Source organism: Rhinichthys klamathensis, unplaced genomic scaffold, assembly GCF_029890125.1.
Source record: "Rhinichthys klamathensis goyatoka isolate OS25496 unplaced genomic scaffold, OSU_Roscu_1.1 h1tg000340l_1, whole genome shotgun sequence".
Lineage (NCBI taxonomy): Eukaryota > Metazoa > Chordata > Actinopteri > Cypriniformes > Leuciscidae > Rhinichthys > Rhinichthys klamathensis.
The window spans coordinates 41,693-58,909 of record NW_026606854.1 but is presented as its reverse complement, the minus strand read 5'-3'; the positions used below and the strand labels follow the sequence as shown (position 1 = coordinate 58,909).

The following is a 17,217-nucleotide window of genomic DNA, read 5'->3' as shown; positions in this document are numbered from 1 at the left end:
CCGAGGAGGGTCGTAGGAACTAAGCTAGTTAGAGGTAGGCAAGATCTGAGGACTGTCATCATCTCTAATAAAGCTTAGACAAGAAGTCCTGTCGCAAGAAAACGAGGCTATCAGGCTTCTGAGGGCTCCTCCGGGGCAGGGACGGTTTTGAGAATTCGTTTCTCCTCGGCGACCTCTGGGGTGCGACTCTCTGAGGAGGGTCGCAGCGCTGCCAGTTCGGTTGTTCCCTGCCGGTTCGCCGTTCAGGGCACCGAGGTGTCAGCGTCCCCATACGATCCTCCGAGGAGGATCGTAGAGCGGTCAGTTCGGTTGTTCCCTGCCGGTTCGCCGCTTCAGGGCACCGTAGTGACTGTTCAACCAAGGGACAACCAAGGGACGGTTTTGAGAAATCGTTTTTCCTCTGGGGTGCAACTCTCTGAGGAGGGTTGCAGCGCTGCCAGTTCGGTTGTTCCCTGCCGGTTCGCCGTTCAGGGCACCGAGGTGTCAGCATCTCCATACGATCCTCCGAGGAGGGTCGTAGAATGGTCAGTTCGGTTGTTCCCTGCCGGTTCGCCGCTTCAGGGCGCCGTAGTGACTGTTCAAACAAATCCAGAGGCCAGTCTTGAGAGACTGGTTCCCCTAGTAAATTTCTGGCAGCGTGGAAACTACTGCCACATATTTCTCAGTGGGTCCTGCACACTATAGAAAAGGGTTTCAGAATTCAGTTCGGTTCTCGTTCGCCCAGATTTCTAGGGGTCCTCCTCTCATTGGTGGACCCCGAGCAGGCTTTGGTTATGGAGCAGGAAGTACTGTCACTTCTGAAAAATGAGCTGTAGAAGGGGTTCCTCCTCCCAGCAGACAGCCATTACTTCATTGTTTCCGAAAGAGGATGAGGGGGGTTCCCGAGGTTTGCTTTCGGGGGCGAAGCATACCATTATCTGGTTCTTCCATTCGGCCTAGGTTTATTACCCCACACCTTTACAGTATGCGTGGATGCAGCTCTGGCTCTTCTGAGACTCCAGGGCATTCGCGTATTATACTACATCAATGATTGGTTGTTCCTAGCTCAATCTGAGTTTATGGCAGTTCGGCATCGAGATGTCGTTCTGTCTCATTAAGGATGTTGGGGTTGCCTCTCAACGCCAAGAAGAGTGTGCTCTGAGGACCACTTTTCTAGGTGTAGCAATTCTTACAGCCGTAATGGGGTATATCTAGGCCAGTCACTCACTGTGAAACAGTTTCAGACGGGTGGGTCTCATGGCAGTTGCGTCCAACGTATTAATTTTGGCCTTCTGTTCATGAGACCCCTGCAGTGGTGGCTCAGGACCAAGGGGTTTTCTCCGAGGGGAAATACGTTTTACGATGGTGCAGGTGTGGCCGAGGCTGCACCTGTACGCATTTCCCCCGATATCTATGCTCCCGGAGGTTCTGGAGAGGGTTCGCCGGGAAGGGGCTCATCTGCCACTAGTAGCCCCATACTGGCCGACTCGAGTTTGGTTCTCGGACTTTGTCTCTTCTGGACGGCTCTCCCATGGAGATTCCGTTCAGGAGGGACCTGCTGTCCCAGGCAGGGGGCACGATATTTCACCCTCGACCGGAGTTGTGGAAACTGTGGGCCTGGCCTCTGAGGGGGCCAGGCTCATAGAATCCAGTCTCTCGACTGAGGTCGTTGAGACATTCTCCATTCCAGAGCTCCTTCCACTAGAAGACTATATGCACTGAAATGGAAATTATTCTCCACCTGGTGTAGTGAGCGTCAGTTAGATCCTGTTAACTGCCCTGTTGGTTCAGTTCTCGATTTTCTGCAAGACCGTTTCTCTGCTGGATTATCTCCTTCCACCTTAAAAGTTTATGTGGCGGCTATTTCGGCCTATCATACCCCTCTGGGGGGTACTTCTATTGGGAGAGATCCTCTGATTACTCGTTTTCTCCGTGGTACATTGAGGTTGAGACCTGCACTGCACTCTAGAGCACCGGCTTGGGATTTAGCCATTGTACTTGAGGGTCTGGCTCTGGCTCCCTTCGAGCTTATTGAAGAGGTTTCAGAAAAATTCCTCACTTTGAAAGCTTTATTTCTCCTTGCTATTTCATCTATCAAGAGAATTGGAGATTTGCATGCCCTGTCGGTTGCTCCGTCATGTCTGGAATTTGCACCTGGTATGGTGAAAGCATTTCTATACCCTAGACCGGGTTATATTCCTAAGGTCCCAGTTAATGTTGGGGGCCCAATAGTGTTGCAGGCCTTTTATCCTCCACCTTTTAATACCCCAGATCAGGAACAACTGAACCTGTTATGTCCAGTTCGGGTATTGGATGCCTACGTTCACAGAGCTGCCCTGTGGCGTAAGTCAGAGCAGTTATTTGTATGTTTTGGGTCACTCAGAAGAGGGTGCCCTGCATCTAAACAGGTTATGAGCAAATGGATAGTCGAGGCTATATCATTGGCTTATGAAGCGGCCGGTCAGCCTTCACCTATGGCTGTACGGCCCATTCTACAAGGAGTATGGCGGCCTCTACGGCCTTAATTTCGGGTGTTTCCCTTCTTGACATTTGTAATGCGGCAGGTTGGTCCTCTCCACATACATTTGTCAGGTTTTATGACCTTGACCTCTCCACTCCTGGGGCGAGGTTGCTTGCTTCTTAGTGTGCGCAAGGACTTCACACAGAACGGGCATTTGTCACTATGGCGTAGTGGGTATGGGGTTCCCACCGCGTCTCAAACGCAGCTCGAAGTTCCCTTGAAAGGGAACGTCTCAGGTTACGTATGTAACCCTGGTTCCCTGAGAGGGAACGAGACGCTGCGTTTGCCTGCCATACTTCCTGCATGCCCTGATCGACTTGCTTCAGACTTTTTCAGAAGCTGTCGCGGTCTGTTTTCAAGGGTGCTTTATAGTTTCCTGGTCTATGACGTCACCCATGACGTATCGGGCTTCCATTGGACTGATTTTACACGTGCTTCATGACGCAATCACGCAGAGCGTTCCCACCGCGTCTCAAACGCAGCGTCTCGTTCCCTCTCAGGGAACCAGGGTTACATACGTAACCTGAGACGATTTCACATCTGGAAGAGAGGCATACACAATTTTTTTTTTTTTTTTTTTTGTACGTTTGTTCTTTGAATCACACATACGCACATTTGAGATATTATCATAAGATCAAATGTAGGACGGTTTCTACGCAACATGTTTTTGTTGTGGGAAACCTTCAATTACTCAATAACTGCCACTACAGTGTATAATATGGCCTTTTTTCGCTTGCATGGAAGGAGGTTTAGGGCCACGCTGGGATGTGGAACAGGCAATGAAACCAGAGCCAAGCATGAGGACGTCATCTTTTCAATCAATGTGCAGCACTCAGTGGTGGAGTTCTTGGCCACCTGAGCATGAAATTCAGAAAACAGAGCACACTTCGTAGGTAATGATCCTTCTCCCTGTGTGCTGATGATTTAATTGAAATGTTTTAATGAACCTTGGCGCTCTGTCTCTAATAACCTCTGGTAAAGGATGTGTGCTTGTCTTCCTAATGGTTGGGGTGCAACCCCAGGGAAAATGAAATTGAAAAAAAAAGTGACCAAAATGTATCATTTTTCTGGTTATACTGAATAAAGACATGCACTAAAAAACTAGAGAAGAGTGAACATGAGTCATATTGTGTGTAAAAAAAAAAAAAAGGACTACATGAAAAAGAAGAACACTACCGTACTAGTATTTGAATATATTAATAATGTTAAACTGGGACTCAGTCTGACAGCATTTCAGTCCCCCCCCTTTCTTAAAATAAATTTTTCAGTTCTCACGGAGCTTGAGAGCAATTCATCTGTCTTTGCTTTTTATATTAAGATTATTTAAGCCATAATTAATTTCCTTTGACATTGACCATGGCATTTTAGGGTCAGTTCCGTTTGCATCTTATCATCATTATGCCAGTGAGATTAATTTCTGTTTACTGGGGAAATCTCATTTTCAGGTTGCAGACCTTTAAACCTTTATTTAATATATACTGCATGTTATTCCAATATGTTAAATAAATACACGTTTTTCCCACACTCGCAAAAGCTTGTTAAATGTCCCACTAGCATTAAGCATTGGCCAGACAACAAGTAGGCCTATTCCACGGTGAAGCCCCTCATGTGTAATGTCTTTCTCAAAGAGGGAATTGAAGTTATAGTCATGTAATCTCAGGACTAAATTGAAAAAAAAAAGCTTGACGAAAGGAGTGCGCCGCCGACTTCTCACAGACTACAAAAACAGCAAGCCAAAAATTGGAAACACTGAGGAGAGGAAGTGCTTTGCTTTAAATTGCTCTGAGAGACTGAAAAATGGAAATCTTGTGATCCTACCTGTCATCTTCCCCTCTCTGTCTTTCTGCCTCTTTTCCCAATTTCTCTCTATTCCTTCATTCTCCTCAACCAAATGGAACTGAAGCACCGTTAAAAATCAGCATAGCAAACTCAATCAAGTCAAATTGAGAAGGTAACAGAAACAAAATAAGGAAGAAAGCATGCACTTAGCTAAGCCGGGGGATATAACTTTTATTGTCGCAAATGGGGGAGGATCTTAAGAAATGAGATTAGCTTTGTTTGCAAATTTCGCTAACAAACAGGAAAGTGTATTTTTAAGGATTAACCACCTGCTACAACATGAAAACAGATGCCACAGAGATATAAAGGCAATCCAGCAATGCAATTCAATGATCTTTCTATAATCTACTCAGTGTACGGCTCAGAACAAAGCCGACAGATGTTTTACTTCTTAATCCGAGAAAACAAGAGCAGTTCATTATGCTGTTGAATTATTCCCGCATTCTCCACCAATTTCTGAAAAAAACTTCATTGGTATTATTTCTGTCACGACTGAGAGACCAAGATATATTTCAATATTTACAATCACGGAAAATAATAGAACATGACTAAATACAATTATCAAAAACGAACGATGAGTGGCTTAAACTTTGCCTTTCAGTCTTAAAATGTGGATTCTCTGCAGGTAGCGGCAGAAGCTTTGGGTTCAAGAGCTCAACATTTTTTTTTACTAAAATGTCAAGGGCAATCACAGGATAAACTGTACCTGGTTAGCAGAAAAGGCAGCCAATACAAATCAGAATAAAGTGACAACTTCTATAGTATTAACAATGACATCTGGAAAGGAAAGGGGATGGAGAGAAAGAAACAGAGCAAGCGGAGATGTGCTGTTTGATCTTCCTGTCATGTCTGTAAATGAATCTGATAGCAAAGCCCCCTCTCCTTCAGTGATCACCGCAGAGGTCTTTGGGTAGAGTGGAGAAAGCCTGAGAAATGATTTTCTTGATCTGGAGGGATAGCATTTAGGTTCTAGCATCTAACATCTATCTATCTAATATGTCTGTATAATGTATAATTAAATGACACAAAGTGCAATACTCCATCAAAACAATAATCAATGCTGGACATTAACTCTAGGTTTTAAATTTCTTTAGTTCATTGAAATTGTACATGTAATCCAAGCTGCAACATCTTTTAAGAATAGCAACTCTAATGGGGGTACTGAGAAATTAAGAGCAGTTCCTTACATAACACATTCCACATAACATTGTTCACATAACAAAAGAGGTCTCATCTCTGATATAGAATCACGTAACACTGGAGTCAATACACACATCTATGAGAGGATGTGACGGACGCTGTGGCAGTGTGACAATTGGCAATTTCTTGAAATAGAAATAAGAAGAAGACAGGCTTGTGGGAAGGTGTTTCTAGACTGTTAATGAGAACCGATGTGAGGAGGTGTGCACAGGGGTTTATCAGCTGCTGCTGTTATCATACTCCACTATGACAGACTGAGGTACCAATGTACCCTGATCCCTGATCGGTGAGGGACCACTGAGGACTTTATCGGCAAGTAGGAGCGCTGTACTTCCAGCTTGAGTCCCACTGCCTGCATTAATGTATTGCCCACTGACTTCAGCCTTGACTGCGCTGCAATGCAGGGCTTTTTTTTTTTATAAGCAAAAACTGGGAGTGGCGTCTCTCTGGGGCTCTTGCTTTCTGTGTCTGTCTGTGTGACATTCACTACATGCACATATTGGTGTCAGTATACATCAATTCAATCTAACTGCAGATCCAATGCTAAGAAAATATAATTATTTTCATTTTTAGCCCAGGGGTCTTCAACAGGGGGGTCTGTCGTGGTACTGCAGGGGGTCTGACAATTATTGTGAGAAAAAAAAAATGCATTAACCTAAAATACATTATTAAGTTAACTTCAACTAAAGCGAATATTTGGCTAAATGGTTCATTGTCCTTCCTACATTAAAATGTAATGTGCAAGTATATGACTCTGCACATTAATGATTATTTTAATGGATTTGCAATATATGCTTCATAAAACAGTTTATAAATAGATTGACATGGTATTATGTGCATATTATAATAGACCATGCTTAAAATGCAACACTAAATTTTACAGATTATGAAACAAGTGGTGCGTTCTCCATCACCAAGGCCTGGAAAAAAGAATTGCTCTACAATATACTATTTATGATTGTAATTGTAAAAACAGTCTAATTCAAAAGTTCAATTACTGGATTTGATTATTCAGTTCATTCACAGTTATTTACGACATAACGTAATTTAACATTCTGATCAGCTGTCAGTCTGATTATTCACATATTAGTATGCTCCATGTAAACACACTACAGTTAAAATGTTTTGAGTATGCAAGAAATTCAAGAGCATTCCTGTATCTCAAAGAGAATCGAGAATGATGCCAATGTCATGGGTTTAATCCCCAGGGAATACATGACAAACTGATAAACAGAAAATGCAATGTAAATTGCTTTGGATAAAAATGTTTGCCAAATTCGTAAATGTAAATTCATTATTTTATTAGCAATGATGTATTAAATTGATCAAATCTGATAATTTATAATGTTAATGTAATGGTTTTCAACATTGATAATAATAAGAAACGTTTCTTAGGCACCAAATCAGCATATTATAATGACTTATGAAGGATCATGTTTCACTGAAGACAGCTAAAATTCAGCTTTGCCCAAAAAAAATAAATAAAAAAAAAATACAATTTTTAAATAGAAAACACTTATTTTATATTGCAATAATTTTTCACAATATTACCGTTTTTACTTTTTTAAATATATATATATATTTTTTTTTAAAAGCCTTGGTGATAATATGATACCTCTTTTAAAACCAATAAAACATCTCCCCAATGACAATTTTAATGTTATTATAGCTAATGTGGGATTCTGAATAGCTGTTTAAAACATTTCAGCAGAACGGCTTCTGAGTACAACACACATTTCCAATGCCAGATTTGTAACAAGCTTAGTCCAAATTTTTTTTTATTTTATTTTTTTATGTCATGTTATGCTCAAACTAAATACAGCACAGAATAAACATATACATATAAAGTACCCACAACTGAGCTTACAGCATGCACATGTCAGTGTTAAGATGCTTCTGTGAATGCCTGGGAATTGCATAGGATGACACATAAAATCTCAAAGCATGCATACAACAGTACATGTTGTGCATAAGCAATTCCCTTTATATTAAAAAAAAAAATGACTGCCATATTGTACAGTAGTAACCTGACAGTTAGGAGCGCTGAGTGAACCCAAACTCTCCAGACTGCAGATATCACTCAGAGCGATTGTTTAAAGTTCAAACAATTTCTGCTCAAGAATTTCATAAATGTGGGAAAAGTAAAGCTGATTCAGACGTGTTAAAACTGAGCTCCACAAATCGTGTTTGAGAGCAGGCGAGATTTATGAGCTTCTCTCTGGGAGTCTGTCTCTCGGAGAATTTCTAAGATGTAGATTAAGAGTAGCTGTCAGCTAAACAGTTCCAAAGAAGTCAAAGCGGCTGCAGAAACAAGACACCGTCAGAATAGCAGTCAGTGCCAGCACTCTCACAAGGTCACAAAAACAAGCCATGTGCCAATAGCAATAATTACACTCATTCACACGGAGTAAATAATAAGAAAAATCTGAAAGCTTTGTGCATCTACAGGAAAACGATTTCATTTTTTTTTTAAAGCATATACTGCATATTGCAGGAGCTCAATTGTTTCTATTAGCACTTTACAAAATGGATCCCCATTTAGAGAAACTGAAGAGAGAGAGAGAGAGAGAGAGAGAGAGAGAGAGAGAGAGAGAGAGAGAGAGAGAGAGAGAGAGAGAGAGAGAGAGAGAGAGAGAGAGAGAGAGAGAGAGAGAGAGAGAGAGCTTGCTTAAGCATATGTTCAGAGAAATGTTGTGCACTAGAGGAGCATCCTGGAGTAAGCTATCCGTCAACACGGAGCTGGGAGGGAGGACTTGACAGACACATTTATTAGGAATGTGATGACAGATGACACATACCTCAAAGTGGTGTAAAGGGATGTGTGTGGAGACTGATAATTGCATAAAAACAGATAATTAAGAGAATAAGTTCAGCACAGTACGTTCTCACACCTTCAGTATTATTCATTATAAACAGCCAGAAGTCGGTACCTCAGATTTTTTTACGTGCTGTTATTCTTGTTTTATTTTTCTCTCTTTCAGTATTTGAGCATTACGGTGGCAGAGCATTATGGGAGCTCAAGCACTCGGCGGCATCTGAGAGGTGCGCCTCTGGGGGAGAGGTCTGACAAATGTTGGATTTAGTTCCAGGACTGGCCCTTTGACTGCAGAATTACTCAGTTTTTGTTCTATTTTCTATGTGTCTTGAATAATGAGAAAATGTCTACAAATCCTAAATTAAAATAATAAAAAAATATCCAGATTAAAACATTTATCATACTTGAAGCACTAATATGTGTTCATCCAAATGCATAAACAAGTCTTTTTAAATCAGGACCTAATACTATAACTATCAAAAAATGCAATTTTTTTGTTTTAAAACCTCTAGTACTGGTATATGATCTTTATCCTGCAGTTTGTTCACACTTCACCTCTGTAAGGAACGCCAGAACCCCCAGCACTCATTGCCGTTGGCTGATATTAAATATGTATCCAAACTCTGTTGACTCCCAATAAAAAAAAATATCATATAGGCTATAATTTGATATAGTTTCAGTATGATCATTTCAAACAGGTATAAGTATGTGTGCTTATTTTTATTTTTAACTCTAAAAAAAATGTAAGACAGATGCCTGATATAAATATTATCTACCTACTAAATTCCCAGAGCAGCAGTCTCTCACTATTGTATAGTCGGAGAAAAACATTTTCCACCTTCCCATCCATCCATCCATCCATCCAATTTATAAGAACTCTTACCAAGTAAAGCCGATAATTGCCTTAATTAGGTAATGTGTCTGGAACATTTATGAAGACTGACATCACAATGTCCATTTTCGTCTCCCCTCCCCACTCTAAATCTCATTCCCCTGCTGAAAGTGCAACTTTGGTGGTTCAAGCTCCTCAGGAACTGAGCCATAAGTTGTCATCATTGTACCCTTGAGCAAGGCTCCTGACACTAGGTTGCTCCAGGGAGACTTTCCCTGTAATAAGTTTGCTCTAAGTCACTTTGGATAAAAGTGTCTGCTAAATGGGTACCATCACAGCACCAGAGTTGAACCATAGTACTTTTCTGTCAGGAAACAGATGCTTTTATCCAAAGTGCTTAAAGTACACTCATTACAGAGACAGTCCCCTTGGAGCAAACTAAGTGTCTTGCTCCAGGGCGCAATGGTGATATTACAAGGATCGCCTGTTGTGGTGTTCCAACTAGTAACTTTTTGGTTACCAGCCCAGAACCACTACATCATTCCATTATTAAAAAGAAAATAAATTAATAAAGAAGATAGAGTAGGAATCAACAGTTGTCCTCTGCACAATGTGGAAGGAGATATAAGTGCTCAGGCTAAAGGCAATGGAAGACACTTTTGAGGTTAATCTCAACTGTATATATGAACTAGTCTAATCTGTTCTGCGGAACTATTGATGGATCTGATAGCGATGCTAATGCACTAGTCAGAGCGCTCACTGCAGGGCTGAAGTTGCATGGTTATTCTACGCATGCCTGTATTGCATAAATACCTGCTTATGCATTTATGCAAAGCAATATGGGCATTACTCTCTTTCTCTTGGATTCGATTAGTCTAAACTCAAATTAGATCAAAGAAAGTTGACCACAATTTGAACATCTGTCTACAGTAAACCTTTTTTTTTAGATTTCCTGTGAATTTCATAAACAAGTCCTTGCAGGTCATGCTATACCTACATGAACAATATTCACACCTCATTCAAAACAGATTTATTATTTTCTAATCAGTTGTTATTTACACACACAATCCCATACTAGTCATCAAATCAGATCCATCCATCCATCCCCATCCATCCATCCATCCATCCATCCATCCATCCATCCATCCATCCATCATGTCTGTCTGTCTAAACAAAAAGCAAAGTAAATACATGCTGAATCTACACAGTGCAAATGTAATACAACACAGTGCAATACGAAAATCAACCACGGTCCTCTGCAATGTTTGCGATCGTGAACAGGATTTGCACTGGTCGGGGTGGTATATCCTCTTGCCAGGTAGACAGTAATAACTCAAAGCCTGCTGCCACAGACACTCGGATGTTTCCCCGCTGAGACTGATTTGATGAGATGGCGATGCCTCCATTCATTTGACTGAGGGGCCTGAAAAGCCCTGAGCGGATCACAGTGATTCGCATCTCATATCTTCTGTGGCTGTACCATGACAAAGAAATGCATTTACTCACGTACACACAGACACACAAACCATGCCAAACGCAGCACATATATACCCAGATCCATACATGCAAATGTTAACAAATATCGGGCTGTTTTGTGTTCTGCATGGTGAGTTGTGCATTGGTTAGCCTCAACCCCTCAATGCATAATCTTCCCGCAATCAACTAATACAACCCTAATAAGTCATTTTGATTGAATCAGTAGTTTTTTTTTCTGTTATAAAGCCCATGGCTGTTGTACTGCAGGGTTGGTAAACAACAGCAAAAACACAGAAGGCGACTGCTGCCCGTTGATCACTGCCTGAAATTAAAATACGTAATGAGAACATCCAACATATGTGCATGGATTTCACATCTGATACACAAACAGCTTGGTCTGCAATTCCCTTAGAATCCTCCGTGATCCTTCGGCAAGTTTTTTCGGGATATCAAACCCCATTAAAGTGATTAAAATGTAATTTGTTTTGCGATGAGATTCTAGTGACATGTTGCTAAGGTGAGAGGTGGTTTATCAGATGCAAGAGCATATGGAGCCCACCAGCAGTGGAAACAGGAAGTGATCGGTCTGAATTACCAGGAGATGAGTGAGCCGGGGTAAATCAGGGCTATCAAACACTTTCCATTTCCTTTAAACCACTTTACTGTACCGTAAAACCTCCATGTATCCATGAGGGAAACATCTTGCCCCGCCTCAGACCATGATAATGAAATAAATGTCTTAAGAGGATTAAAAATGCTTGGCCTGGCAAATCTGTAAACAACCAGCTCCCTCAACCGACACGTAACTACAATACATGTGTCAGGGAAAGTTTACAGCTTTCCAAATATTGGTCCAGCAAGCGGGTGACAGAAAATGCGGGAACAAGGCGGCCGCCTGGTTCAGCGAGGGGGGAAGGAGCGTAAAGGAATAGAAATGAGGAAGGTGATGTACGACTGCTGAGTCTGAAAAAACGACCCTCAAATTTACAGTCATGGGGAAGGGGGTGGGAGGGGTAAGATTTTAAAGATGTTTTCCAATTATAAAAGATCGTACAAATCGTGTGGAGGGTAAACGGCAAACGTTCATGAGCTAACTCCAGCTGTGTGTGTGCCTGTGCACTGTTTTTTAACCTCTGCGCCAGTTGATTTATACACCCACTAACACACTCCTGAACTCCAAGTGTGTAATTAAAGCAGGCCGCTCAAAACGAACATCCATTCCATGGTAGTTGCTCTCTCTGTGGATTTACTGTGATGTGGGGTGAAGAGGGTCTTCTCTCAGAGGGGGCAGGCCAACGGGGTCTATAATACCTGGATAAAGCTATCTGTTAGCATTTATATTCATCCTGGACCACCCGGAAGTGTGAGATTTGAAATCTGCCATCCTCGCTCATGGCCCCACAGAGCCAATGAGTTGAGAATGTCTTGTGACTAAGGGCATTTTCAAACCTGTAGATTGTATATTTTGTTCCGAAAAAGGGGGTTAAATTGTTACATTGTTGCATTTTCTTTCACAGGGCAACAGTTTAAGATGAAGAGGCATTCTTGTCTTTTAGAGTTGACTTTTAAACCAAACGGCTTCAGAGTGCTTTTTCAATCTGGCCAAGACACCTCTTTCAGACAATCTTGGTCCAGTTGTTTTGGTGTGGATTCGAACACTATTACCGTGTTAAAATATTCATAGACAAATCATAGAAAATGCAGCAGGGAGAAAGTGTGAAGGGGGACAAAAAACATGCCAGGTAAATGATATTGTGATTGGCCAATAGAACCACACAACAATGTCTCAAAGACAGCAGACAGGGACAAATCTAAGTCGATTCGAAGCTTGTAAGAGCCCTATAAAAAAATACAGGCAGTGGTAAAACATCTACTATAGAATTGTGCAAAAATGTTATTTTCTCAGAATACAAAACAAGTTTGGAAAGTTCAAACACAACAATCTCAGAAAAATAATAATACAAAAAAATAAAACAATCTCGAAGAGAATATGGTGAAGTCTCACAAATGAGAGGGTGACTATGGGGATTGTATGCTCTCTGACAGCTGACATTTTGATGTTTAGAGTGTTGGACCAATTTTTCCTTGCCGGAATGTGTTATTTGGTGAGTTTATGAAAGGAATAGTTCACCCACAATGAAAATTCTGTCACCATTTACACTTTCATGCCATTCCAAACATAGAATATGACTTTTCTTCTTCCGTAGAACACAAAAGATGATTTGTGTGTGTGTGTGGGTAAACAATATCCTACCTGCTGTTTTCCATAAAATGTAGTAAATTGGGTGGGTGCTATCCAACTTCAGAATGACAAAAAGCACCATAAATGTATCATAAAAGTATGTCAAGTCTTCAAAAGACATAAAACAACTTTGTGTGAGGAACAGAGTGAAATTTGTGAAGCCATTTTTCAAAAATCTTGCCCTAACTAAGCTGACAGGAGCACCTATGTTTCTCTTAATCAGTGAAATAACTTTATCTAGCCTTATTCTTTACACTGATGAGCTGACACAATACTTAATTTTCTTGATGCAAATGTCATGTAATACTATCATATAATAGCATAATGTAATGTGTATTCTCTATTAAGTTTACAGCAAAAACTACTTGACTGATAATTATATTTCAGTCTGATGGGAATGCCCCTCTGTCTAACACCTTGAAGTTTTATTTCTAGACTGTGTTTTTGGTTTAGACCAGTGCTGACCAATTCAACACTTTCTTCCATTGTCATGGTGATAGAGAGAAAATGCATCAAAAGAGCTTTTAAGCTCTGCTGATAGCTGAAGTCAAGAGCATGGACCTCAGCTTCTTGAGTTAGAGACATACTGCTGTTTGATGCTCTTATGCACGACAGTCAGATGTTCAGAAATATGAGGAAGTGTTATTTAAAGGGGTCATGAACTGGCTTTAAAAAAAAAAAATTATTGTTGTCTGAGGTCAACTTATGACGTTCGCTTGGTTTTTAAATTCAAAAACATCAAAATGAATAAGTAATACGCTATTTTCTACCCTAGTTTTGAGCCTAGCTCAAAAATGCTCGATTTTTATGGGCTTCTCGCATTGAAGACTTGGAAGTAAACGCCCACTGCTGTGAGTGGATAACAGTTTTGCATATTATAATGAGTTTCGTGTAATGCGCGAATTGGTGGGCGGGGCTAAACCGGCCGTGTTGAAGTAGGCGTTGATCTTTTTCTTTGGGTGGGTGGTGTTTTATCCTCTTTGTCGTCATAGTTCCCCACTTTGAAAAACGAGTCGTTTGCTGAGCCTGATGTCAATAAAAGCTCTTATTGGACTAACAAGGACGTTTTCAGTTCTGAAACTTACCGGATATTCTTATAATATGATCACCTCTTAGATGTCAAAAGCTCAAGGAAAATTTGATTTCTCAGTTCATCACCCTTTAAGTCTAAACCGTTCTCAAAAGACTTTTCCTATTGAACACATAGCTAGTGCTGTGCATTACGATATCGTTTTTTTAGAATTTTGTTTGTCTGTTCGTATGTAAAGGTTTAAAGCAATCTGCAGGCTCAAAGGAAACATTTATGTTTCCTTACGCAAGTATTAATAGCTGATGCATGGACCTTGAAACCAGCGTTTCTCAAAGTGTGGCTATTGTAAAGGGACAGCAAAGCGGAAGATCTTCAGTGAAAAATTACTTTAAATGTCGTTCTGTTCCTCACACAGAATTATCATATGGCCTCAGCAGACTTACAATATAGTGCACAAGTCGTATACAATTTTTACGATACCTTTATTTGCTTTTTGGAGCTTGACAGTTGCATCCACCATCGTCTCATAACTTATTTATCTAATTTTGTGTTCCACAAAACACAATGTATCATGTGAAAAAAAAATAACTCTGTGAAAAAGAAAATTACATGAAATAGCATGAAGTAAAATATATCGGTAACACTTCCTTTTACAGTACAGTACTTACGTGTACTTACCTAGAAAGTACTGGCTAATATAAGGTAAGTACATGGGTTAGGGGTAGGTTCAGGGTTAGTACCTAGTTATTACCCAGTAATTATAATTACTATAATAAGTACATAGTAAGTACATGGGTAACAGGACTGTAAAAGGAAGCGTTACCAATATATCATAGATAGATAGATAGATAGATAGATAGATAGATAGATAGATAGATAGATAGATAGATAGATAGATAGATAGATAGATAGATAGATAGATAGATAGATAGATGATAGATATAATTTTTAAAGGGGACAAACAAAACAAGAAAAACAAAAACAAGACAGACAGAACCACTGCTGTAAACCTTTAATGAGTCTCTTCCTTTCAGTGAAATGGTCATAGTCTTTTATGTTCCTATTTCTAGATAGACAGCAGACTGAAGACTGACTAACCTGTCTGCGAAGATCACGGGTCTTCTTGGTCATCTTGTCAATAGCTGAATTCAGCGGGTCTCCTTTTTCTTTTCTTCCAGTCTGCAATAAAAGGGGAGAAAGGTTGAGAAACATTGTGCTACTTTTGTAGTATTGCCTTTTCATATCCAACTAGCTCACACCATAAGAACATGGAAGAGTAACAAACGAATCAAGAGAGATTGTAAGTGTTAAGTTAAAAAAATAGTGTTGTCGGCCTTAAGTATGGTTTTGGTGAAGGTTTTTAGAAACCCCTGGAAACTTGAGCCCTGTAAGTGCCTCTAAATGTAGACACAGCAGGGACGGAATAAAGCAAGTGCCTCATAAAGTAACAATAGAGAGTGGACATGACCAACGATAAAAAAGACTGAGCACAGTAGCAGATTTTGCAGACAGACTGACATGAAAGAATCCTCTGTGCTACATTTCTCCTCGACAAAAATGGCTGGCCACAGGCAAGTCCTAAAACGACAGGGATTAAACCTTTATAGCCATATAAAAGACACATTGTGGGGTGCAGAGAACTCCATCTGATGAAGCCAAGAGGACACTATAGCCTGGAGCCATTTGGAAATTGCAACCAACTCTGAATGCTGCACAACTTGCATGTTCTTTCACCAATACAGCTCGGAGGATTACAGAGTTGAGTGTCTACAATTCTCTATTATATTCATAGTATGAATCAATAGCATTTTTGTCTCTCCAACCCTCTCATTCAATCTTTTGACAGTTTAACTGCAGAGGGGAAATGAACAAATTTGACCAGAGTCATTCTTTCTGAATCATCAATTCACAGGTGCTTAACAACACTAAACTCCCCAGATGACACACTCGATGTGTGGTACACTATGCTTATGACATGCAGTTAAGCTTTGATTTAGAGAGGGAGCCATGGGAAAAAAGACAGTTCCAAACTGCCGAGAAACTACATTCACTTCACTGACTAATCTGATTGGCTGGCTTTACACAACTTCCTGAAATAAAGGCACAAAGATTTCTCTATCAATCCTTTATTAATCTGCCTGAAACTTTGGAAGGTACCACGTTGATTCAATAAGCACTTTAGAGAAAGAGTAAATAAGTGAATTTGCCAAAGTTTTTCAGGTTAGTGGTATCAAATTGTTGAAAAAAAAAATATTTGAGGCACTCAAGTAAACAAGTAGAACTGCATATTTCCACTTTTTTTTAAGTAAGGTCTGGGAAATAAACCATACGACTTTGTTTGAGTGGACAATAATCACAAGGTCTATAGACAATCCCCGCATTTTTCATTGTTTTATGTACAACTGTTGTGCTATAATCCATTTTTAGATTAACCCCGCCCCCAGTGGCCACACAAAAGGTCACTTTATATATGTTGGTCAGACTATCTCATCCTGACTAAATAGGCAGTTATCAGCCAGAATAAGCTGTGATGTGGACTAGACTTGATGCCGTGAGGGAAAAGTCTGGCTACGCGTGACTAGGAGTGTCATGCACCATATCATCTGAATGCCCCTGTTTGCTTCCTGTCTGATTGTTCCAGTGGCTGTTGTCCTCAAAAAAGAATTCTCTTTCCCCTGTCAAGAGTGAGCGGGTGAAATGTGCTCGGGTTGAAACGAGGACGGTTCCTCTTGTTAGTGAGTAATTAAAGATTTTGCAGCGGTGGCGGCCGCCTCCCCTAGGTCCGATCTGCCAGACAGCTCACAGCTGGCTCCTGTATGTCAGTGTCAGAGGAAACTCTCACCGTTGATGACACCACACGTCCCATGTCTCTCTCTCTCTCTCTCTCTCTCTCTCTCTCTCTCTCTCTCTCTCTCTCTCTCTCTCTCAGCAGCAAGACTGCAGGCTGTGGCTCCGTACAAAAACAAACAGTATCCTATTAAATATGGACAGCAGGACTGAAACAGCTAAATGCCTGCAAGAATTTGCTAGAAAATGATACAATGGTGTACAAAAGTGTATGAGAGGACAAGATGATGGTGCAATGCAGGGGCATTTAAGATGCCATTTGGGATCTATTTTATTAAGAACAGTGCCCCAAAATAAAGAAAATAATCACTCGGAATCGTACTCTTTCCTGTGGTGTTGGTTTTTTGTTTATTTTAATTTTTTTTATAAAAATACATCTATGGATGGATGGATGGAAAAATAAATAAATAAATAAAATTAGCCTAAAGGTTATACA

General features: G+C 40.5%; 1 protein-coding gene across 1 annotated transcript in view; it reads right to left on the bottom strand.

The window, feature by feature from the left end:
- The window catches only part of LOC130106416 (catenin alpha-2-like), a 121,240-nt gene extending 106,160 nt beyond the window's left edge, over positions 1 to 15,080 (bottom strand). Inside the window, 1 exon segment of the mRNA XM_056272520.1 lies at positions 15,033 to 15,080. Within this exon segment, the coding sequence (XP_056128495.1) occupies positions 15,033 to 15,065 (33 nt within the window). The 5' untranslated portion in view covers positions 15,066 to 15,080.
- Between the last annotated feature and the right edge of the window lie 2,137 nt (positions 15,081 to 17,217).